The sequence below is a fragment of the Urocampus carinirostris genome, chromosome 1 (genome assembly GCF_059441175.1).
Source record: "Urocampus carinirostris isolate Australia breed hairy pipefish chromosome 1, RoL_Ucar_1.0, whole genome shotgun sequence".
Taxonomy (NCBI): domain Eukaryota; kingdom Metazoa; phylum Chordata; class Actinopteri; order Syngnathiformes; family Syngnathidae; genus Urocampus; species Urocampus carinirostris.
The window spans coordinates 13,527,554-13,553,718 of NC_142349.1; the positions used below are offsets into that span (position 1 = coordinate 13,527,554).

At 39.6% G+C, this 26,165-nt stretch overlaps 1 protein-coding gene across 1 annotated transcript; it reads left to right on the forward strand.

Moving 5' to 3' along the window:
• The first annotated feature begins 15,163 nt into the window (after positions 1 to 15,163).
• On the forward strand, positions 15,164 to 25,744 carry cdcp2 (CUB domain containing protein 2). Its single transcript, XM_088320567.1, has 5 exons — positions 15,164 to 15,230; positions 17,380 to 17,727; positions 19,467 to 19,808; positions 20,831 to 21,187; positions 24,338 to 25,744. The coding sequence occupies exons 1-5, from the start codon at positions 15,164 to 15,166 to the stop codon at positions 24,823 to 24,825; spliced, it is 1,602 nt and encodes a 533-aa protein (XP_088176693.1). The 3' UTR covers positions 24,826 to 25,744.
• Positions 25,745 to 26,165: the final 421 nt, after the last annotated feature.

The window sequence follows — 26,165 nt, forward strand, 5'->3', positions numbered from 1 at the left end:
ACTCGAGATTTGGGTTCTCCAATATTTTAAGTCAGGTCATGTCAAGTCAAATCATGTTTATTTGTTATGCCCTTAATCACAAAGAGTCTCAAAGGGCTGCACAGACCACAGATTATTGTAAACCAAAGACTATTATTACACCATCCCCTGATCTAAAACCTACATAAGGGCAAGGAAAACTTCAAAAACCTCAACATGAGGAAAATGAAGAAACCTTGAGATGACCAGGATGACCAGGCTGCAATGGATGTTCCATTAACAAACAATAAGATAAAAAATAAAATACAGAATACTTAAAGTATAATACAAAATAAAATAATAAAAAGGATGACCAGGTTGCAACGGATCTAGCAGTAACAAACAATACATAGATATTGTCAACATGAAATATAGATAATTCATAAACTTTAGAATACAAGTGGGTTTTAATGGTAGATTTAATGTATTACTATATTTGAGCAATAATTGATCAGTTGACAAGAATCGCTGATCAAATCTGCTCCACATTGGATGTGACTGGAATCAAACCCGGATCGCATCGTTAAGGGCGCCCAATCCTAACAATTAGACCATGCCACCAAAAAAAGGCACTAGCTCATCATTACACTATCTATACTCGTTCTAATAGAGTCTTATGGGAAAGAGTTTAGCCAAAACAGCTTTCTATGATGTGGTACCGTTGGTAGAAATAGTGTGATGGTGAGATAAACTTTCATGCCTTTTACCGTGTCATCTAGATCGCCAGTGTTCTGGGGGATTAAACAGTGGTTTAAGGCTTATATTTATCATCATTGTTATTGTTATTATTACTAATTGTATATTTTCGCTGAACAGCGAGAATATGGTCAAACATTTAAACGGTCAATGGTACAGGAAAGGTTGCGGATCAGTGATCAACTGCATGTATGAATATAGTGTACATTATTTTACAGGTATTATCATTATTTATGTTGTATTTAATATAAATGCACAATTACAATTCATCAATTATCTTATTTTATATCATTTCAACTTGTTTTTGCCTGTAAAATACAACATACCCTTGCATGTAACCTGAATGCTCAACTATAAAATACAATACTGAAGTAGTAGGGTCAGGCTTATGTGCACATGAAAGACAGAGGCACCAAGTCAGTTTAGCTCAGCCGAGCTCAATCCTCGTAAATCAGACTATCTGGCAAGCTCACATGCTTCTCCTGGCCCTGTAGCTCATCCTCCTGTGTTCATGCTCCCCCCAGCCCAATCTCTTCTTGTTCAGTCAATCGGTGCCATCCCAATTGTATTTGAGAAGGAATACATTTAATTTCAATTGAGTTTAGTGTGTTCTTTGCCGTTTCCCAAAACAGGTCAGAAAAAAGTTAGCGATAAGGGGAAGGAAAATTGGTGACAACCGAATCGAAGAAGGCAACGATTGAGAAAAACAAAAATGGCACACAAGTACATGTTTTTAAAATTGTTTAAATTTGTCTTGTTATTACTCGTATATTTATCTTTATAGTCTACTCTTTTAAATTATTTTTGATGTTAAGGCACACGTTTCATTAATATTTTGGGTACATATTTCTTTTAGTACGTGGCTATTTTAAAACAGTTTTATCGGGTCGACTTAGTATATGAGATGTAGGCTTATATGTGAGTATATACAGTGAGAAATAAATGATTATGACATTTTGATCAACATTTCAACCGTTACTTCCATCCGTCCATTATCTGCACTGCTTATCCTCAGTAGGGTCGCGGGGATGCTGGAGCCCATCCCAGCTATCTTCGGGCAGTGAGTCGCAGGGCACACTGGGACAGACACCCTGAACTGGTTGCCTGTGAGTCGCAGGGCACACTGGGACAGACAATTCGCCCGCTCATTCACACCTAGGGACAATTTGAACCGGCCAATTAACCTGCCATGCATGTTTTTGGAATAAGGGGGGAAACCGGAGTGCCCGGGGGAAACCCAAGCAAGCACGGGAAGAACACAGGAGGTTCGACCTCAGAACTGTGCCGCACATGCGCTAACCACTGTGCCGCAGTGCTACCCTAAGCATTAATTTTCCAATGTTATTTTGTTAGTAACCTTTTAAGTAAATAAATATATATATATATATATATATATATATATATATATATATATATATATATATATATATATATATATATATATATATATATATAATATACTTTATAATATAATTTTATTCTCTTATTTTAAGTGTAAAGATGCATGCTCTTGTTGCAGATTGTTCCACTCATTCTTTTCCTTACATATACTGTAGAAGGTGCATGTAAAATAAACCGATAATACTTAAGATGAGTAAAAATATCGACAATTTCAGAAATTGTGATCATTTTTAAAATGATTTTACTTTTTACCTGGCGGTTAACTTTCCTTTTAAAATTATTTTCTTCCGTCAGATTGTAATGCCCATACATATGTCACGGTTCACGGAGCCCTCAACCACCTGGGTTGTAAGGGCACCACTTCCTGTGGTGCGTCTTGGACAAGTACAGCCTGGTAGCGCACATCCCTTCCAAAACTGAGAAAATAAACCATCTGCTGTATCTAAAAGTTAAAAAAGCAAAAGAAGAAAAAAAAACATTTTAGATGAGTAGTTATATACACATACATGTCACCTCCACGGCTCCATGCCCGAACAAACTGTCAAACAAAATAACCTTACACCATTTTATTTTATTTTTCGGAATGATGCATGATGGGAAATCCCAAGGCGGCAGACGCATGCGCACAGTAGCATCAAACCGCTCGCTTTGTTTGCAACGAAAAAAAACGATACCGAGATAGAGGCTACCGCGGCGAACTCGATTGATTTGCGGTTTCGTGATAGTCGGTGTTTACCGGATGGTACCCATAATTGACAAATTTGCGTTCTTCCGCACAGAATTTCTTGTACGTCGTACACGTCTTAAAATGCATAATAAACATACTTTGTACGGCAAAAACGTACAGGTTGACAGGTATGTATACAGCAAATAGTTTTGCAAATTGCAATTATTATTTACATTGTTTACGCCTTAACTTATTTATGCTCATTCAAAAAATAGGGAATCTGACTACCTATGAACTCAATTTATTTTACAAAATGTTTTTACTTTGATTTTTCAGCAAAAAACATGTTAGCATGGCCTAGCTAATACTCAAGAGTTAGCATCCAAGGCATTACATCCTCACTTCAAAGAAGACAGAGCCATTTTGAAGCGGTTGCCCTCAAATCTTTAAAGTCCGCTCGTGCCTTGCCATGCCGCATCCCCATCATCATCCAATTACTAGAGCGACTGGCCCGTGAATATTCATGCCGAGATCATCGGACGCTGTCTTGTTATGCCGCATTGTGAGTCACACAAGCGATTGCCACTCACAAACTCACTTGAGGACACACTTGTACTCACTCCCTTTTCCCCGTTTTCATGGAGGACACTTGACTGTACCATGGTCATGTACGCAATCAGTTTGCATCGTGATAGAGAAATAATAACTTCAAAATGAACTCACCTTCTGATTAACTTGTTATACTTTCTTAATCCAACAATCACTATAGTACCTCATGAAACATATACCTACCGGTTTTACTAAATCAGTGTTTTTCAATCAAGTAGGGCCGGAGCACACTGGCGTGCCATGACAGCTTGTCTAGTGTGTCGCAGGAAATTGCCCAATTTTATCTTTGCAAAAAAATATGCCATTATTCAATATATTTGCTGGGTAATTGTAATATTAATCTATATCAGTAGGTTTACCCAGATTACTATTTTTTTTCTTTTTATTTATAGGACTGTCCCTGAAAATGGGAAACAGTAGTACCTTGCTGTAACACAGTTTACTTATTGCGAATTCGCTACTAGACGGATTTTCAGCGTGCATTGTTTTCTGCCTTCTGATTGGCTTAACAGTTGCCAAGCCCCTTGTCTGCTTGTATGCCTGCGCATTAATGACATTGCGGTCTGAGATGTGCACATGCGTAAAACAGCTCGATGAACCTACATATTTGCGCAAATCTTTTTCATTTTCAAATTTCTCGAAAGCCATCATACCAAAAAAACTTTATGGACCCACCAAAGCGCCAGAAAGCAAAGGAAGATGCTTTTTAGCGCCAACAAAATTGAACTTCTCGGCCGACTAAAAAGGCTCTGGAGCCACATGCAGGTCTTTGGTCCTCGCTAACGGGTCCCTGGCGCTTTGTCAAAAATGTTTGATAATGGAAAAATGCATGGGTTTCTATAAGAAAAAACAGGATACATTCTTAATATTTTACAATGAATATAGATGTATTATGTGTTTCCTTTCTTATAAGGGATATATGAAGATTTAATCGTTTGTAGAAATAAGAAAAAGCTTGCAACATCTTTGTTGTTTTATTTTGAGTTACAGAAAATAAAAAATAAAAATATTCATTTTTTTAGGACAGTTCTTTATTAATTATCTTCCCATTAGATAGTACTGTACAGGGATATATATTTAATATATTACTTTGTTTTCGTAACCTGTTTAGAATTACACTGCAAAATATAGTCAAATAAATCAAATAAAGTAAAAATGTTTTTTCTTGGTGAATTTAACTATTTTCATATTTTACAAAAAAAAGGAAAAAAAGATATGCTAAAGAAAATGTACCACTGGCACAAACTTTTATGTATTATTTTTGTTAGATTTCCTACAAAAAATAGATTAAAATATAGTAAAGGAGGTTTACAACATAGTCAAATCCAAAGTTATCGAAAGATTATAGATTAAATTGCATAACTTGTTTTGCCTCCTGTTCCACAATGTGTTAGTTGGACCCATATCCGGGGAGACAGGAACTGTGGCAAGGGAGCTCAAAATAAGGTTGTTATTTAATGACAAAACCAGGGACAAAGTAAAAAAATGAGGGTCACAAAATGACATGTCAAAACAAAATCAAACCTGACCAAATCCAGACCAGAAAAAGAGACAGAAGCCGAAATGGAAAATGCACTGAACAAAGTAACAGACTAACATGTGAGCACGAAATTATTAACAAAATGCCAATACAAGAAACCAGAAACAAAACAAAACAAAATAAATTACCAAAGTAATAAAAACAACAACAAAAACAAGTGAGCCCAACAGCTGACAAAATGTCCAAACTAGAAACAGGAAACAAAAAAAGTAAACTGATGTACAAAGGAAATGAAAATGACCCAGTCACGTGCACTGTCCAAAATGTCATTATGAAGGGTCCGGACAATTGGGGGCAGTTGTGATTGGACAAGCTTGTGCCTAGTTTCAAACCCAGTTGGCGTCCTCTGGTGGAGAGAAGCGTACCGAACTCTAGCATTGTGACCACAGTAGATAAAGAAAACATAATGGTGTCAGTTCAGGCAACATTCTAATGTAAGCTTTAAAAGAAAAACAACAGTGTGCCTTGAGATTTTTTTAAAATTAGAAATGAGTACATCGTGTCAAAAAATGGTTGGGAAACACTGCTTTAAAAAACATAGTTGTATTGTTGTTTGTTAATCTCAATTTCCCACTATGTCCCCACTCGGAGCGTTCGCTTACAAAATGCTAAAATGCTGGTCTACTTGTGATCCCATGAGCAAAGAAGAAATCCAGGGGTTCAAAGGCGTTTTCCATTCGGGCCCCTGTGCTGTGGAATGCTCTGCCTATTGATATTCGATCTGCAATTTCAGTGTTTAAATCTAGGTATAAAACACATCTATATATATATATATATATATATATATATATATATATATATATATATATATATATATATATATATATAGATTATAGTAGATTATGACTGAGGTTGACCTTAGGAAGCTGTCAACCAGACATTCTGTTATTACCAATTTTCCATGCTGATGATGTCTGTAAATTGTCTGTACAGCCTTTTAAGACTTATTGTGATTAAGGGCTATACAAATAAACATGACTTGACTTGACTATTGGACTGTCCTTTAAAAGGTATTAAGATGTTTCACACCAATACATTTATCCTGATCTCATCAGAACCCAGCACAAAATTGTATAATAACGTGCTTGCTTGGATTAAATACAGCATTTCTGCCAATGCCATCAAAACAATATGAAATGATTTTCTTGTTCTTATATTTGGATGTCATACAGTACTGTGTTGCGTTTCAATTATCGATGAGTAAGGATATATGCAGTATGGTGATCATGGTGATACTCAGCAGGTGCATTTGTGATCCCCATTCTATTACGGCCCTTTCCAAATTTAGGTTAGATGGGGTTCATTTTTAGCTGTATGGATGGAAAGCCTCACTTAAATTCACACCTAGGGACAATTTGAACCGGCCAATTAACCTGCCATGCATGTTTTTGGAATAAGGAGGGAAACCGGAGTGCCTGGGGGAAACCCAAGCAAGCACGGACAACCAACCGGACAAACAAACTGAAGGCTGTGGTACCAAATACAAGAATTCAATTTTTCTGCTTCTACCCAGGCGTGATACGTCTGCTGGGACTGATTCTTGACATTCTTCACACCAATACCTAAGACAAATTTTACGCTCTTAAAGTTGAATTAGAAATGTGTTACTTGCCCGTTCCACATTTTGGTCAAATGCAAAACCAAAGTTGTCAAAGCATGAGAGTCCAAGTAGCCCCAGAAAAAATACAATTTGAGATTACAGTATCCTTCACTGTACCACGCTTCACTTTTCACGGTTATGATGCGGATTTTGAATTCAGTTGTTTTTATTTTCATTGGTATCAACGCGTTGTGCATTGTGTTCTGCTGTAGACATACATTCAGACTGTTTGTGTGTGTGACTCAGAAAGGCTGGTGAATGCTGTGAGTCACACAGGGAGGTGGGTGCACAGGTCACTTTGGCCACCAAAACGAACAACAAAGCACACTGACAGCTAGTATTTTAGTGGCTCGTTTCATTGAATGGAAAATCAACAATTACATTCGACCCTGTGGAACGTCAGAAGATGCAAGGAAATGCTGATCCCCACTGGATGCTCATCGGACTGGTATCGGGTCCAGGAAAAGACTGAGGCAGCGTCGTGAGAGAAGGCATTAATGGGGTGTCACGTCAGCCTACTGCTACGGCTTGGCAACGTAACAACTCTCCCAAGCCACCCCTGCCAACGACGAATCCATTACCTTTAAAATGGGAGACCTGAAGCTACGGCTCAAAAGAAACTGGTACATTTGTAATAAATATCAAAGCGTTTCTGCTCCGCGGAATTGTACTATCGTGGGACTTTTCTGGAGTGAAAACCCCTCTAAAAACAAATGATTAACGTACTACTAATACTTTAATTCGGCAGATACAGTACATGCAAATGCACATGAACAATGGAGTATCATTTAAAAGGGAAATTGAAGGGTGTCACGAACTTAATCTGCTTATTCGTAAAAGTCTTTGAAACATTTGTAGGTGGGCAAAAACCTGCCTACTACAAATACTGTAGAATGTCACAACCAAATTGACAACTATAGGGTGCTATAACTATACACACAAATTTTTTTTACCTTTTAAACACCTCTAAGTTCCCTGTTAGTATTGTGCTACTGCCCTGTTGCTGCCACATTGCAGAGGCACAACCTAAAAAAGTCCAGTCCGATTTGACCCAAGCCCGCGGGAATCAAAGCCGAACCTAGCCCGAGACCGACCAATTAACTTGATTTGCAGAACCGGGCCCGAGGCAAACCCAAAATTTCAGGTTTTATTTGTGAGGACTCGGAAGGAGGAGAGGTGATTTATTATAACAAATTAAGGACTTTCTTTTTTGATGAAATTCAAATTAAACAATACTGTATAACATTTTTATATTGTGGTGTCTGCAGAAGTTGCATACTCTGACATCTTTGAATGTTTTTTTACGTTGACAGGAAAATAGCGTCCTTCATTTAGACAGGTTATAAATTGGGCCATAAACTACAGCATTCTTACGAATCTAGCGTAGCACTTTGAGAGAGAGAGAGAGAGAGAGAGAGAGAGAGAGAGAGAGAGAGAGAGAGAGAGAGAGAGAGAGAGAGAGAGAGAGAGAGAGAGAGAGAGAGAGAGAGAGAGAGAGAGAGAGAGAGAGAGAGAGAGAGAGAGAGAGAGAGAGAGAGAGAGAGAGAAATAGGAAAAGAGACAAGGAAGAACAGTGTTTGGTGAATGTTAACAATTAGAGACAGCAAGAGAGAAGCCCGGCCCAACCCGATCAGAATGGTTGACATTTTAGGCCTGACCCCGGCCCGAACTTGTGTTCGGCTCGGGATCAAGCTTTAGATCTTAACTCTGTCCCGTTGGAGGTATTGTTTGGAGGGAAAAAAAAGACAATTAAAACCTTGAAAACCCTTTCTGTGAACTGTCTTTTGAAAATATTTACATTACAGTATGGGAACCTGCAGCTTACAGTCATTTGCAATTTATTTTTGTACAAAGTGTTGTTTTTCCTTTTCAACAGTACTGGGTGCAGCTTGTACACAAGTTACATCTATAGTCAAGTCAAGTCTAGTCATGTTTTTTTGTATAGCCCTTAATCACAGGAAGTCTCAAAGGGCTGCACAGACCACAGATTGTTGCAAACCACAGGCTATTATGACACCATCCCCTGATCTAAAACCTACATGAGCAAGGAGAAACTCCAAAACCTCAACATGAAGAAAATGAAGAAACCTTGAGAAGGAACCATGAGGCAACCCCCCCCCTTCCAGGATGACCAGGCTGCAAAGGATGTTGCAATAACGAATAATAAACAGATATTGTCAACATAAAATATAGGTTATTGATACGCTATAGAATAGAAGTGTGTTTTAAGCTTAGCTTTAAACATTTCCACTAAGGTTGCAGATCGAATCTCAGGGGGAAGAGCATTCCACAGCACCGTGGCCCGAATGGAGAATGCTCTCGAACCTGCGGCTCTCTTCTTGGCTCTTGGGATCACTAGTAAACCAGCATTTTCAGAGCGAAGGCTCCGGACCGGAACATGGGGGAAATTACATCTGAAAGATATGAGGGAGCAAGTCCATGCATGATTTTGTATACTACCAACAGAACCTTAATATCACATCTTAAGCTTACAAAGAGCCAATGCAGCTAAAATCTGGGAAATGTGATCAAACTTTAGTCTGGAAATTACCGGAATAAGAATACAATATGTGCGTGTAAAACAAGCTGAAATGCATCCTAATATTGTTTATTGCTTGTGTGACATTCGAAGAACCTCCGAAAAAACAGAATTTAAATGCCACATTTTTTTTTTTTTTTTTTTCCCCGGAGATATATGGTCTTCCCTTTAAAAAATCAGACTTTTTAAGACTTGCATTATTCGAGTAGGGACTGGGATTTAGCTGCTTGTTATCATGCCTATGCAGACTTGTGTGTGAGCTGCACGGGTCTGAGCTTTGGCATTTGCCATCCTTTCGATTAGCGTAAAAAGTGAGCTGATAAATAACTTCTGTTAGCGGATGACATGTGACTAAATACACCCCAAATGCGTATTATGTGCGCGCATGAATGCAGATGGTTGCCGGATGTGTTTGATGACTTTTGCGGCTGCAGGTAGGTAGACAAAAATATCAGAGGGTGCGTGTCACAAGAGGCACAATGTGTGCACTTATGACACCACTGGAGAACGACTCTGTTCTATTTGTGTCTTTAAATTGTGTTTTGGAGTAGCCTGGAATGAGAAAGGAGAAAGATGATGGATGGATGGATGGATGGATAGATGGATGGATGGATGGATGGATGGATGGATGGATGGATGGATGGATGGATGGATGGATGGATGGATGGATGGATGGATGGATGGATGGATGGATGGATGGATGGATGGATGGATGCACAATTAGATGAGCAGATCACTAGTCATCTTTTATTGTTTTTATTTTTTTATAGTTGGTCTGAAAAATAAGGAGTTTATCACCCGCAAGCAAAGTAAGGGTGGTGGTAATGTTTTCATTTAGGATTCAAGTATGTACTGTATATGGTTAGTTGGTTGGATCCCTTAACCACTAGGGTTCGCTCTTAACCACTAGGGTTTGAGGGGCACCATTTTGTTTGATGTGTCTTGGGCAAGTACAGCCTGGTGGCGCTTATCCCTTCCAGGCCGACATATGTTTCTGTAATAATATTAAAGTTTGAATTTCATCACCTGCGAGCAAAGGGTGGCGAAAATGTTTCGTTTGGGAAGTATAGTATGTACAGTATATCTAATTGTGTATTTGTTTGTCTCTTTGTTTGTTTGTGTCTGTCCATCTAAGAAAATGAGGACCGAGTTTTGATATGACCACCATCTTTGACAGGCAGTCAGGTGGTCTTACCCAAGATGTGAAAAATGCCCCAAAAAGTCCGACCCAGTATTTTTGGTTTTGTCAAATCAGATTTTTCCCCCAGAAAGACATTAGAGTCAAGTCAAGTCACATTTATTTTATAGCCCTTAATCACAAAAATGTCTCAAATGACTGCACAGAATTGCGATTACACCATTACCTGATGTTAAACCAACATGGCAAGGAAAAACTCAAAACCTCAGCGTGAGGAAAAAAGACACCTTGAGAAGGGGCCTCACAAGTGGTAATTCCCCTTTCAGGATGACCAGGGTGGAATAGATTTAGCATTGAGTTACAGTACACAAACATAGTAAACATCAACAAAAGAGCACACTAGGTAACGTTGAAATTCGTCCAGAAAGTGCATGACAGCAACGACACCCCCAGTCTGTAAACTAGTCCAGAAAGTCCATTCCAGTCTCCTTTGGCCAGAACGACATTAGATATCAACACTATCTTCACGGGCAGTCAAGTAGGTTACGCTTGATGTGAAAAATGCCAAAATCAGATCTTGTTGGGTCAGGTCTTTCACAAGTAATCAGGAAGGTCATTCTTGAGGTAAATGCCCCAAAAATAGACTCAGCCCTTTTGGTTTTGCTGACTTGGCAATTTTTCAGAAAGATATTCCTTTCTTCCAGGCCAGAACAACATTCAAATTAAATACAATGTCTCACAAACAGTTAAAAGAGTTGAACTGTATGCAGAAAAAAAGAAAAACAAAAACAAAAAGTTCCTCTGCACTTTTGTTTTTGCTGCCAGTGAGTTTTTCCAGAAAGACATTCCTCTCTCTCAGATTTGAGCAACATTGAATATCAACATCAACTCTTACAGGCAGTCAGTCCTAAGACTTAAAAAGTGGTCGGCGGCGCCCTCTGTTGGCTGCGGCTGCATCGGCTCGCTACAACGGGTCAGGTGCAATCGACATTTCGTTCCGTGTACATTATTACACAGAATGACAATACAAGGAAATTATTATTATTATTATTATTATATTCTATTCTCTTAGACCACAACAGGTTTGCCCAGAATCACAATGTTTCACAAATAATCAGGTAAGTCACTCTAGAGGTGAAGAACCCTGCCAAAAAGGGAATTGCCACCAAAAAAAGGTTTCACGTCTCTACACGGGTAATGTTCTAATAGCACGCATTCCTTCTCGTTTTATGATGACAGTATATGGTCCCATATTTATAACACTAAGATGTAATATTGAGGCCACTGCTGAGTATTCAATTTCGAATATATTGGTCTTAAATGGTCTCACATGTGGAATCATGCAAACCATGCAAAGCACCCCATATAATTGTTTATTAACACGTCAATAATATTCAATTAGGCTCCATGAGATGTGAGTTTATCACTCCAGCCCCCTCCCTCCTTTGGTTAATTTCAAGCCCATTTGTTTCTGGCGTTTTACTTGAGCTGATTTAATTCCACTGCGTCCTCTAAACAGTAGCCGGTATCTTACCACAACACATTTCAAGAGCTGCCCTGCCACATATTCCAATCCTTGAACAATGACAAGCTTTGCTTTTCTCGCCCAGAGGACGGAATTAAAATTCAAAGGCAGCGGAATCACTTCCAGGAATTTCTTTGTGTGTTTTCATACGTATGCATCAAAAATAATCAAGTAAAAAGAACTTGACTGATTTTAATCACAGTCCTATTTAAATCAACTTAGAGCTTGGCATGACTTGAAAGAAGTTGCCTTTGCATAGAGGATTGCAGAAATAGAAAATCATACCCCCTGACGTTTTATGATGCAACATTGCCATCTAGTAGAAGAAGCTGAGCATTACCTGCTTTTCTTGTTTGTTTTAGAATCTATACATTCCTCTGGTGAAAATTGGACTTCATGAGAGTACCCTCCCCATATGAAATAATGGATCTAGTTCCAACGCCTACATTTTATCATCATTACCATCATCATATAACCTTTATTACCGCTACTGGGTATGTGTTGAAACGGGGCTTATAATAGAAAATTGACTTTTTGATGCAACACAAAGGGTTGTGTGTCTGGAGTGCTTTTCCACTCCACAGAGGGGAAATAAACAACACTCAGTAGTGAAATTCTGCATGTGAGCCCCAAGTACCTCGCCCATCTTTAATAATGTCAGTTAGTCAGCAACTCACAACCTGGAGCAATTTCATGCATATAAAAAAATATCGGGATTATCCATCCATCCATTATCTTATTCTCATTAGGGTCACGCTGTGCTGGAGGCCATCCCAGCTATCTTCGGGCAATGGGCAGGGGACACCCTGAACTGGTTGCCAGCCAGTCGCAGGGCACACAGGTACCGACAACTCACTCTCTCATTCATACCTAGGAACAATTTGGACCGACTAATTAAACTGACATGTTTTTTGAATGTGGGAGGAAATCTGAGTGCCCGAAGGAAACCCACGAAAGCACGGGGAGAACATGCAAACTCTGCACAGGAAGACTGGTAGCTAGATTTGATCCCATGATCTTAGAACTTTGCCACAGATGCGCTAAACACTCCGCCGCCGTGCTATATCCTAAATGTGTAATGTTAATTATGTTTTGTCCATGATTACTTATTAAATAATTCCAAACTGTGTCAAATTCCATTCATTGCTTTCCCACTGGTTGTGCTTTCATATTTAAGCATTTTACCAATTACAGTCGTAGCTCTACATAAAAATTTAACTCGTTCTGGGAATAGCTTCATAAGGTAAAAAACTTCGAAAGTAGAGAAGCATTTTGAATGTGAATGCGCTTATCTGTTCCAAACCCTGCAAAAGTCATTGAAATCTTATTGAGGACGAAAACAGAATGAATTTTGTACACAATTAAAAATGATTCATGTTGAGTAAATTGTGGTTGTATTAATAATTGAGCAGTTTCATTAGGTTATTATTGATGTTTTTTTTATACTTGCCTAATCTGTCGCTGCCGTAAATGTTTTGTAGCCATAAATTTGAGGGTTGGGTTGATTCAGCCGAGGCTCTATTGAAGGCCTAGGTGTGAAATGCATGGCCTGCTGCTGATCAAATACCATGTCAAACTATCTCTCCCTGTCATTATAAGCATGCAGCATTTTATACATAATAGCTTTGGGCATGGTAGGATCTATGAACCACGTTCACAAACCATTTCCCAATCTTTATAAAGTCAAGGAAGGGTACAGAAATGAAGTATGGATTATCTTATCTCAGCTTGTTCCTAAAAATGTTGTAAAATATTTTGGCCCTTCGAGCAATACAAAACTTGATTGACAGTTAGCTAATATGGAGTAAATCAATAATTCATCAGGCTTGTCCTCACTGTAGGCTGAAGGAGGATGAGCCTTTTTTCGCTCTACGAATTCAAATCAACATCTGGGTTGCGAGACTAAACTGGCAAAATAATCAGCAGAGACAACAGTTCCATCAAAGTTAAATCAAATATCTATATCAGCTTTGTAAATACAGAACAAAGCTGTGTGTGTCCTTCACAAATAGTATTGACAAAGCTTTTTTTGTTTGTTTAATTTGTTTACTTTAAGGAATGGTCTTGGTTTGAAAAGAACAAAACCTGGAGTGTGTGGAAAATTCCCAAAACGCTGCCCTTTCCTTGGTCATGTTCGGACTTGATATTGCTAGATTTTGCACGTGATTTAATAAGATCCACACTCAAGGCCTTTGACTCAACAGTAAATCAGAACACCTCTTAGAACAATGTTGAGATTTTATAATGACTGAATGAACTGATACATTGCGACGCCAAGTGAAAACAACAAGAATATATGGATAATCACAAGGTGGCTTATTTACGACTAAATTCATAAAATAATTAAACTACCGTAACAATGTGATTATTAAAATCATCAAACGATAGCGATTGAAATACTCATACAAGTCTGACTATATCTGAGTGACATATATCAATACTACAACAAGGGCAATTTTGGCCCACCGTTTACAGCTAAACGAAACATATTGGAAATACAGTATTAAATATCTTAACTTTAGGGGGAAGAAAATAAATATATAGTTTAATGACTACCATGTATCTAATTAATACTTTAAAAATGTTAAGTATTTTAACTTCCCATTTTATAACCTTTATACGTATACCTCAAAGCATTGTGGAACGTGAAAAAAATGACAGTAACCTGACGTGTAACCCAATTTCTGTCAAATAATGTTCATTTCACAGCAAATGTTGTAAACAATTTATTCAAAAACCATATTTCATTGAATCAAATTCTTTCAGTTTTTTAACTGCCTCCTCAACTGAAATCTGTATTTGTCATAAGAGAAACTAGTTTTGTTTCCATTTACTTTTCAGCTTTAACAATTATAGTCCGTTCTAGTCCGAGAGCCAATGATCAAACAGTCAAACATTGGCCCTATTTATGTAAGGAGCCATACTGCCCGTCCGTTTCTGTGCGTAAAGTCTCAGACACATTCTAGGGAGGCAAAAGTCTGAATGATTAGGTCCTAAAAATTTTAACAGTATTTGTTATTGCCTTGGCTCCATCGCCTGAAATACTGCCAACAAATACTTGCTAGCAATGACGTCCGTAGGCGAAAAGCTGAGCTGCAGCGTAATAGCTCAGGGAATTATTTTGCCTGTCCCTCACCTACTACGTTCCAGGTGGGCGACATGTGTTCGGGTGTTGCTGTCTTTCTCTTCAATAGAGGTTATTAAAAATGTACTCTACCCCAACAATCCGGCCCCTGTCATTAAAATTTAGTGACAGTAGCCTCAGGTGGGTTTCAGGTTGGGGATGAATTTTTTAGGAGCTACACAACACATCAACAGCGAAGGGCTATGCCCTGCGTACGCCTTCATCATCATTCCGACAATTTTGCCGCCGTCTTTTTTACGGCAATGCTGAGTTTATGTTCGGCGAGACGTCTGCGTGAGCTATAAGATGACGCTCCGGGTCACGCTGCTTGTGTGTTTCCTGTTGCTTGTTGACACGGCAGCGGATCAAAAAGGTGAGCTATCACAGTTTCTGCACATGTGCTGCAGGGTTGCAACTGCGTCACTTTTGAAATTTGAAGCGTAAGAGGAATTTAGGGTTGAAATCTTGCTAAATTGCTACCGTTTGTGAGAGGTTGGGCCTCACACAATACAAGCAAAATGGCCTGGCATTGCCAGGCCGTTAGTAGAACACTGCTTAGAGTGGTTGTGAATTGGGAGCTTCAGTACCCAATTTGGCCATCAGAAGGTGTTTAAGAACACAACAGAAGCAAAACACATGAAAGCAGTTGTTGATCGATTTTGTAGGAATTTGTTGGGGGTACTTGACACAAAACATAGCTAAAGACACCCACGAAGGCTCAAAGGTCGACTGTAATTTTTTTTTACAAAAATCAGTCCAGCCGTTTATGACTAGTCACATACAAATATTGCGGTTTATAACGCAGTTTTGATACTCCAGTTCAATTTAACTCTTTGCTCTCTCACCAGTATAAATTTGGCCTTATTATTATTGACATTTTGCTGGAGAAATATGAGTGAAGAAAATAAATCCACCTTTTTTTTCTCCATCTCATATTTTGTAATATGTGAAGTGAGACATGAGTGGATGTTACCAGAGCCAGACCAAAACTGTAGTTGCTTTCAGTTCACAATAATTAATAAAACATGGGGTATTTTTCAGTAATTTTCGAAAATGTGGCTCCTGCCGTTTTTTTCAAAGATGTTTGTTAATGGAAAATAATATGGTTTCTGTAAAAGGAAAAACAAGACACAATCCTGCTTTATTTTCCCAGTTAATATAGATACATATAGTGAATACATACAGTATGTGTTGCCTCTCTTAAAATGCTTATATGAAGCTTTTAATTTTTTTGTGGCGCCACACATATGTTATGTTTAATGTTTAATAGAACATAAATGAAGAAACCTTGCTTTGACACAATGATAAGGAGTATGTAAACAAAAGCCCTGGCTTACTGGAAAGATATCCTGTGGCCTGATGAGACAAAGATGATATTATTTGGCTCTGATTGTGTGAAGCACGTGTGGCAGCAACCAGGTGAGGAGTACAAACATGTTTGTGTTGTCCCTAAAGTCAAGCTTGGCGTTGGGGATGTCATGGTATGGGACTGCATGAGTTCGACTGGAATTGGGAAGTTGCATTACATTGAGGTAAACACAAACTCAGATTGTACTATGAAATACTGGAGCAAGAAATGATGCCCTTCCTCGGGAACTGGGTCGCAGGGCAATGTTCCAGCCTGACCACCACCCCAAATACACCTCTAAGATGACCAAGGCTTTTCTAAAGGCTAAGGGTAAACTGGATGGACTGGCCAAACATGTCTCCAGATCTAAACCCAAAAGAACATCTTTAGGGCACCCTCAATTAGAAGGTGGAGCAGCACAAGATCTTGAATATCCCCCAGCTCAGTCATGTTGTCATGGAGGAGTGGAAAAACATTCCAGTGGCAATTTGTGAGGCTCTGGTGAAATCCATGGTCAGGATTAAAATGGTTCTGCAAAATTATGGTGGCCACACAAAATATTGAAATTCAGGAACTTTTAATTAAGGGTGTACTCACTTTCGTTACCAGGGGTTTACCTACTAAAGCCCATTTTTTGAGTTTATTGAGGGGAAAAATAACTTGAAACTGCTATATAAGCTTTACACGGACTACCTTTCTTTGTGTCAAAGCGATGTTTCTTCGGTATTGTTCAATTAAACATCATGATGAAATATCTGCAGAAACTTGATGGGGTGCTCACTTTTTTGACATGCTGTGTATTATTTAGTCCAGTATGCCTCTTCAACTTTTAGGTGGCCAACCCCTGATCTAGAGGTTAAATGTGTAATATTGTCCTTTAAGAGTCTATTTGCACATGTGTTTATTCATATTAGAAACTGACTCTTTTGCTTCCAAATGTGCACTGAAAATCAACTGCAATTTTGCTCAGGTAACCACCAATTTTTTTCGTTGGTTTTTAGCACATAGCCTTGATTGCTCCTCAACTGAAGCCTGAGCAACTTCTAAACTTCAACTGGATTTTTCTCCTTATGTTCCAAGAATAAAATGATCATAAGAATGTTGCTTTCACTGTTTAGAATGGCGGGAAGGCATGGAACAGATTGTTAAAAAAATGTTGTGACTTTGCCTTGAGGTGTAAAATGTGGTGGCATCCTCTCCGCGCCATCTGGCAACCTGTCCAGTCCAAACTTCCCGGGCCTCTACCCGTACAATATCCACTGCTCCTGGCTCATTGTAGTGCCCGAGGGTTCCTCGTTGCTGCTCACCTTCCACCACTTCGAGCTGGAGTATCATGCAAGTTGTGCCTACGACCATGTCAAGATCTATAACGGTGTGGCCGGCGATGAGGGCAACCTGCTGGGCACTTTCTGTGGCGACACTCCACCTCCGCCTTTTACCTCCTCCTGGAACGTCATGTCGGTCATTTTCCGTTCCGACCGGCACGTGGCACACGCGGGCTTCAGCTTGGGTTACAGGAAAGGTATGTTATGTTATGTAGACTAGAATAGAATAAATTAGAATATTATACATTAGAATACAATGGAATGGAATGGAATGGAACGGAATGGAATGGAATGGAATGGTATGGAATAGAATAGAATAGAGAAGAATAGAGAATCCTGTCCTGGAACGTCATGTAGGTCATCTTTCATTCCAACCGTCACTTGGCACACATCAACTTCAGCTTGGGTTACAGGAAAAGTATGTTAGAGATAAAGAATAGAATAGAATAGAATAGAATAGAATAGAATAGAATAGTCTTTATTGTTGTAGATAATACTGTAATGAACATTGTTTGCAATGAGCTTAAACTTCAGAACAAACATTAATGAAGACTTACAGGGACTGTGTGTATTATTCAGCAACTTTCCGTGGTAAAAGAAACACTTATTTCATTTTTAAAAATTACATTGATTTGAATTATAGGCAGACATACATGAACAATCATATAGACTTACATTTTTTAAACATCATATGTGTGTCAAGAACTAGAACAGGATCAGGACCCAAACATGTGACGTTCTCACACAAGCCTTTTATTTTACAGAAAATGGGGAGTCATGCATGTTAGACAGCGGTCTGGCGTGGAAGTACAGGAAGCCAGAGACCGAAGAGATCCATTCCAAAAGCCTGAGTTGATATTGGATAGATGGGGTCGATACCAGACAGGACGGGACAGACAGGATAGATGATGAATCAGGATATCGAAAATAAACAGGACAGAAACAGAAACTGGCGAAAATGATGAACAGGACAAAAATAGACAGAAACAATATTAGAAACCGAAATTAACCATGACAAAATAAACGGGAACAATACTGGACAGGAAATACCAACAGGAACAGGACCGAGTCAAAAGCCACGTCTTGCGGGGCAGAAGTTCGTTGACAGACTGACAAAGGAAGCGTGAGAGCGCTGAGCTTAAAATAGACAGAAAGCCAATCTGTCAACGAGTTGCAGCTGACGCCCCACGGGCGGGGCCAATTGGGAGTTGTGGCAACTGTGACAATGTGAAGGAAATTGCATTTATTTTACATAAAATGAGGCTCACCGAGAGGTAGTTGACATGATTGTCTGACATCTTGCTTTAGGGTAGCCTTTTTATCTTCTTTTTTTGTTTTCCAACTCCTTTCTTGCTTTTTCTTTTTTCTTTCCTTTCGTGTTTTTGTTTTTTCTCCTTTTTTCCCTTACATTTTTATTATCCTTCTTTTTTGTTTTCCATATTTCTGTTTTTTTTTTCTTTTCCTTCTTTTTTTCACAATACAGCCATACCTAGTGATCAAATGTTACCAACTGTCCCTTTAAACGAGAACAAATTAGAGCAAATAACCCTAGTATCAGGCAAAAAATATTTACAAAGTAGTACTTTTTGTTACTAGAGCAAAGAGCACCCAATTTGATATGCATTTCTAAAATAATAACTTATTCACGTTATTAAACACATTATTACTCACATTATTACAATGTTGTACCATCTTATTACCAGGTAGATTTTAGAAATGAATAGGATGGGCCCCATTAGGTGACACAACACTCTTTCAGCTATTTTAAAAGCTAACGATTACATTATTAGATCTTCGGGTCAGGGTCCTCACTTCTTTGTTTATACAGACGACTTTACAGAGGAGTGAACATGAACAAATATTAGATGTATTGAAGACCAATAAAACCACCTTTTCCAGTTGCACTTTGAGACACTTATGTACTATTTTGGTGCAGACGCATGCGGCGGGGTGCTGACAGGCCTGTCGGGCGTCATCTCCAGCCCCGATTATCCTGCCGAGTACAGCAATGAGGCCGACTGCGCGTGGCAGATTCACGTTTCCAACAGCAGCGCCGTCACGCTCGTCTTCTTGGACTTCCAAATGGAAGAAAACGATGGCTGCCACTTCGACTACGTGGCCCTTTTCGATGGCCCGACCGTAGCCCACAGACACCTGGGCACATACTGCGGGGCAAACAAGCCCCCGGCCATAGTTACCACTTCCAGCCAGCTGCTGCTCATCTTCAAATCTGACTTCAACATCGGGGGCAGAGGCTTTAAAGCCTACTACTACTCAGGTATCCTTATTGTTTAGGAGGCCAGTGTCTTATCCATTAGGCCACTGGGACACATTATATAAAGTAAAAATAAATATGTATCAACTAAATGTCTTAAGTCATGTGTCAAACTCATGGCCCGCGAGCTAAATGTGGGCTGGAAGACAATGCTGAAAGAATCACAAGAGAAACACCAACTGCATTGCATCACATGCTGACTTGCCTTATTAAATATGTCCATTGGATGTCGTCAAGGCCAGGCGTCGTTCGCAAAGCACCCAAAGTAGATGCATTTGCTGTCTGCTTCGAGGTGGCTGCTGGGTGATCTCTCACAGCGCCACACGCTGGTAGCGGCGGAAAGAAGCACTACAGTAATGCCCTTTACTCGGAAAAAGGTGCACAAAATACAATATCTAACTTACAGCAATGTCCGGTTATTTTTCAACATCATCGAATTATCGAATCAAGCAGAGAACATTGAGGAAATCCATCCCAATGTTATTTTACTTAAAATAAAAGTCACGGACGAGCGAAGTATATAGAAAATACAGCATTTTAAAAAGTAGCACCTTGGTGTCTGCAGAAGTTCAAAGAAGCTTTTGTTCTTTTCTTTGATTTAAATGAAATCTAAAAGCATGGTTGTCCTATTCAAGAAAACATTTTCATAAAAAAAGTTTAAAAAAAATCATAAATTTAATTGTTTGAATTAGAGTTTGTGTGCTAATTGTGTCACTTTCTGTTCTGCACGAAATCTATTGTGGAAGTGAATTGAGTAGTTTTGTTTTTAGATGATAACCACTGCAAGAGATTAAATCCTAGTTAAGGAAAAAAAACTGGCTTTTGTGTAAAGGGGCTTTTATAATAAAATATTACATCTTTGAATCATATTTTAATTGGGAGCCTCCAAAAAGACCCCAAGCCCTCCAATTAAGGATCAAATTCACTAGTCCGGCCCCTGTGAGAATGTTTTTTTCTACCATGTGGCCCCTTAGCTAAAACGAGTTTGACACGCCTGCCTTAAGAGAGACCCTGCCCCTTTCCAGGTGAATGCCAGCAGGTGCTTTCAGACGTGTGCGGCAACTTCAGCAGCCCCAACTTCCCGCAGATCTACCCCAACAACATCAACTGCCACTGGAGCATCTCTTTGGCAGCCGGCTACCGCATTAAGCTCTTCTTCCCCGTAATGGACATGGAGGGCCGCAACAGTTTGACAGACGCGTGCGACTACGACTGGGTTGCCGCGTACGATGGCCATGAGCAGGCGACCGAAGCACTGCTGGGTCGCTGGTGCGGCTCGGAGAGGCCGCCATCGCTTGTGTCCCGGGGCAACAAGATGCTTGTGGTGCTGAGCACTGACAGGGATGGCGCACACAGAGGCTTCACTGCTTCTTATCTTGGAGGTGAGCCTTTGTGGTCATAGATTGGCTGGTTATAATCATTAAATTCAGGTATATTAAAATCAGACAGGACATTTGCTATATCAAACTCATGAAACCTGGCAACCTCAGCCAATTGCTCCCCCATCTATCTATCTATCTATCTATCTACCTTGGATATGTGACCGACAGCAAGACAATACACACGTAAAATAACAAAGAAAATGAAAGGGAAAAAATGGCAAAAACACACACAAAATTTTTGGGACCATGGCCAACCCAAATGCCCAAACAAGTTAGGCACCTCAGCACCTAAGTTGGTCATGCTTTCGTCCCTCCAGATGAAACGGGACACAAGAAAGCGGCCATGTCACTCGGGTCAGTGTGACACAACACACTCTTTTGTGGGCCCGACAGCTTTCACAGGTTTACCCCTGCCACATCATACAGGTCCCCTGCCCATCCCTTAGAACGCGCCCAAAAATCCCACAACCCTTATACAACACCTCTCCACTCATTCGCATCACGAACAATAGCTCTAGCTTTCACTAGATTTAGACATCTTTCCTGCAGTGCACTCATAACACCATCCCTCTACGTCAATCGCGGCCTTTCTCTTGGTCTCCTTCCATTGACTTCTGCTCTGTAGATCCTCTTCAACATTCGCTCCTCTTCCATCCTCTCCATGTGTCCAAACCAACAGAGTACTCTCTTATCCACACGTTTGCTCAGTTCCACGACTACTCCAGTTCTGTCTCTCACATTCAATTGCTCCCCTATTAAATGTAGTCCCAAATTATTAAACATGAAAATGTGAGAAAATGGTGCATGCTATTTGAATAAAATCAATATATAATTCGTATATTCAAATTATTTTCTGGGATGATTTATTTTGAAGACAGCATATCTTGTCTTTGTCATCCTGAGCTGTGACATCATCAGAGGACCCCCACCACCCTAAGTCGACAGTCGACATATATTTTTTACGTGTTAATTAATTGAAAAGGTTCCAAGTGTTTAAAGGGAAAATTGGCTGATGTTTGTGGGGAATACCCAGGCTTGTGTCGCAGGTGGATGCAGTAATGGTACAACAAAGGTCAAGCAGCCCCAAACGGGCTAACAGGTAAAAAACAGCAGACAGCTGCCACAAGGGGCGAACAGGGGACCAACAACATAAAGTGCTGATCTGCTTACGTCTTTTTTTGTAATGGAATTGAATTACATTTATTTTTATCTTAATTACACAGCGCCGCTATATGTAATAAAAACCTATGCAATTGAACGATCTACCTGGAGCATGGCATGCCTGTCCTTTAAAATGGACACGTTCTCTCATGTTACCACTAGATGTCTCTAAATATTCCGCCTTACTTTTGACAAACACTTTTCATTACGAAAATAAAAGTATTTTGTTGTCGATATAATTAAACTGCAAATTAACAAAAATGTAATTTCACCTTATCTAGGATTTCGTAAATATATCTAAAACGATCTTTTCAAGAAAAAAAAATACATTTTTCCTATTATAAGTGTCTGTTGCCAGAGCACCATAGGGGGTTCACGGTTCATACAATTACTGGAAAAAAAAAGGAGTGAATGTATGAGTAAAACGTGTTATAATGGCTATGTGAAGTAAGAAAATCGAAACTACTATTTATCGTCATAGTAGTTATTCTTATTACTATTATAATTACTATATTATTACTGCAGCCTGCGTATTCGGTCACAATTCTAGCCTAATAACACGACGACTTTTTTTTTTTTTGGTTTGAACAAATTTATTGACACTAATAACAGAAAACAATCTTGACAATTTCAACAGCAATCAAGCACATTCACAATATTATATTTCAATATGACATTTAACAGGAAACACAATGTGAGGTTTGAACAACCCTTCTCGAAAATCTTAATAGCAATCAAGCATATTCACAATTTCGTTATATAACATATTTGTTAGTGTCAATAGATCCGTCCACGTCGTTCGATTTTTTGGTTTTACGACTAGGTGTAATCCGTTACTCTCAATTATTATGAATTTAGTCATTTTAACATCGTATTACCAATATACCAACAACAGGAAATGATAGTCAACGTGTTAAAGGATACGTATGCATGCGTAATTACGCATTCGTGAATGAGCCAAAGCAGTGGGTGGGGCGAATAAAGCTAACACAGTTTTACGTTTGACTGGTAATAACTAACACTGCATGTCGTAGAAAGGTTTAAAGTGGGATGCCAGGGCCTGCCTAGAGCTTCATGCATCCAATTTAGGGTGAAAAAAAAGCATGGGGTGAATTGGACTTTATTCTGTGGTTAAACAATCTATTCCACCACTTTAATAGATAAAGTGTCAATAAAATTGTTCAAACCCAAAAACTTTTTCCAACAACATATCTATGATTCTGTCTATCTCTCTGTTTCTGTCTATCTCTCAGATAGATAAATAGATATTTCAACGCTGTATTACCAATATTGTATTCCCAACGACGACAGGAAATAATCGTCAACGTGTTAAAAAATACACATGCAAAGTCACGCGTGCCTGAGCATTTGTGAATATATATATATATATATATATATATATATATATATATATATATATATATATATATTATATATTATATATCAGCATGGCAGCGCAGTGGATAGCGCGTGTGTGGCATAGTTCTGAGGTCATGGGATCAAAACCTTCCTGTGTGGAGTTTGCATGTTCTCCCTGTGCTTGGGTGGGTTTCCTCCTACATTTCAAAAACAAGCATGTCATGTTAATTGAACGGTCCAAATTGTCCCTAGGTGTGAATCAGCAAGTGAGTTGTCTGCTTCTGTGTGCCCTGTGACTGGCCGGCAACCACTTCAGTGTGTCCCCTGCCCACTGCCCAAATATAGCTGGGATGGGCTCCAGCACCCCACAACCCTACTGAGGATAAGCGGTCCAGATAATGGATATTTATACATGTGTAAAAGATGGGGGTCGTATCTAAACTAATTTCCCTTTATCCTGGGTGAACAGACAAACAGAAAAACAAATTAACAGATATACATACTTCCTAAACGAAAACATTCTCCATTATCACCTCTCGCTTTGCTTGTGGGCGATAATGATGTTTCTGTAGCGAGACTTTTATTTTATTTTTTTATGTTCCTAAGCAAACTGCCTTTCCTTCCCTTTAGTGGTGCCTGTAAACGTGAGCTGCACCAGATCCGAGTTTACCATCCTCATACCTCAGCGGTCTCTCCCCCAGTTGGAACGGGAACGCATCTACTTGGGCAACCCCACCTGCTCCGCTCAGCTGACGGCCACCTCCTACAAGATCCTCGCCCAGTTTGTCAACTGCGGCACGGCCAGCCAGAAGCACCGCAACATCACCATGCTGGTCAACAAGCTCTACATTGACTTTTCGAATGAGGAACGGCAAAATGTGCAGGAGTACAAAGTGCAGTGCGACGCCATGCGCAAGGTGGCCTCGGTGTCCGTCATCTCTTCCGAGGAGCGCCTGCTTGAGCTGGAGGCGGCACGGGGCGACTCTAGCATCAGCCCGGGTGAGACGGGTGGCGCCGAAGCCGAACCGCACGACCTCAGTGATATCGTCTTCATCAGCATCTGCGTCCTGGCCGTCATTCTCATGGTGATTGCCATCGTCTGGTTGGTGTTGCTTTGACTGCCTAAGATCACCTTGTCTACAAAGTCAAAGCATTTTTTTAGGAAATAGAACTTATTTTGTACAAAGTGGTTGTGGACAATCCTAACAAATAGGAAGGTTTGATACCTCATTTTTTTCCAGACCGATACAGATACTCCTATATTGAGTAGACCAATACAACCTATAAAACCCCTTCTTTTAAAAAAAAAAATGAAATCCCAGAAAAATGTCCTAGTATTGCATTTATTTCATGGCTTTTTCAATGTGTTCAATGTAAAGAGCCACTCGAAGGCAGCCGATGCCCGTATTTGCTACTGTGTCAAGTACCAATAACCTAATAAAAAGGCTGGTATTGGCACCTCTACCTATTATTGGTACTCACCCATCCCGAACAACAGCATATAGTATATCCTCTAATTCACACATGTCAAAAATACGGCACACAGGCCAGATCCGGACCATTGGATCAGTTCATCCAGCCTGCCTTTAATTTCTGAGAATGTATTAAAAAGTGAGTCTCCAGGTCAGGGGTCTCCAACATTTTTCAAGTTGAGAGCTGTATTTTGTGACTAATTAGAGCAAAGGGCACCCAGTTTTATATTCTTTTTTTTTTTAATAAAAACTAATCATGTTATCACTATATTATTAACAGGTTGATTATTGGAAGTAGGGTTAGATAGACTCAGTCAACAACTAAAAAAAATAATTATACTACAAAATCACAATGTCCCAACACTGGTCAGCTATTTTCAGAACAGGTTCGCAGGCACCTCATCTATCTTTAGGTGGCATCAGGGTGGAGACCTCTGCTCTAGGTAATTTCAGAAGTTATGATTTTTTTTTTTAAGTTATTACATATAAGAAGTTTAGGTTATTCATATGCTATAGAGTAGAAGTGAGTTTTAAGTTTAGACTTAAACATGTCCACTGAGGCATCTCAGGGGGAAGAGCATTCCACAACACCGGTGCCCGGATGGAGAACGCTCTCGAACTAGCGGAACACTTCTTTGCTCTTGGCATCACCAGGAGACCGACGCTCTCAAAACGAAGGCTTCGGGCCGGGACATAGGGGGGAAAGCCCTTTGAGACTATTTGTGATTAAGGGCTATACAAATAAAAATGACTTGACTTGACTTAATAAATATAAACCAAATGCTCTCTTAGGCCACTAGAGGGTGGTGTTTATTTGTATAGCGTGGCGAGTTAGGGGGGTTGGTCACCTAATGACTCCCATCAAGATGTTGGAACACATCAGTTGGGTTGACCGAGGGCTGGGAATCCCTTCCTCTGTACCAATCTCCCAGAAAGTCAAAAATGTGAATGTGTTCCCGACTCTAGCCACCTCCCACAAGGGGGGA

Excerpts from the sequence above, each read along its gene's own strand:
- cdcp2 (XM_088320567.1), top strand. The coding sequence starts at position 15,164 with ATGACGCTCCGGGTCACGCTGCTTGTGTGTTTCCTGTTGCTTGTTGAC. Across the intron at positions 15,231-17,379 it reads CACGGCAGCGGATCAAAAAG|GTGTAAAATGTGGTGGCATC; the intron begins GTGAGCTATCAC and ends CTTTGCCTTGAG. Across the intron at positions 17,728-19,466 it reads CAGCTTGGGTTACAGGAAAG|ACGCATGCGGCGGGGTGCTG; the intron begins GTATGTTATGTT and ends ATTTTGGTGCAG.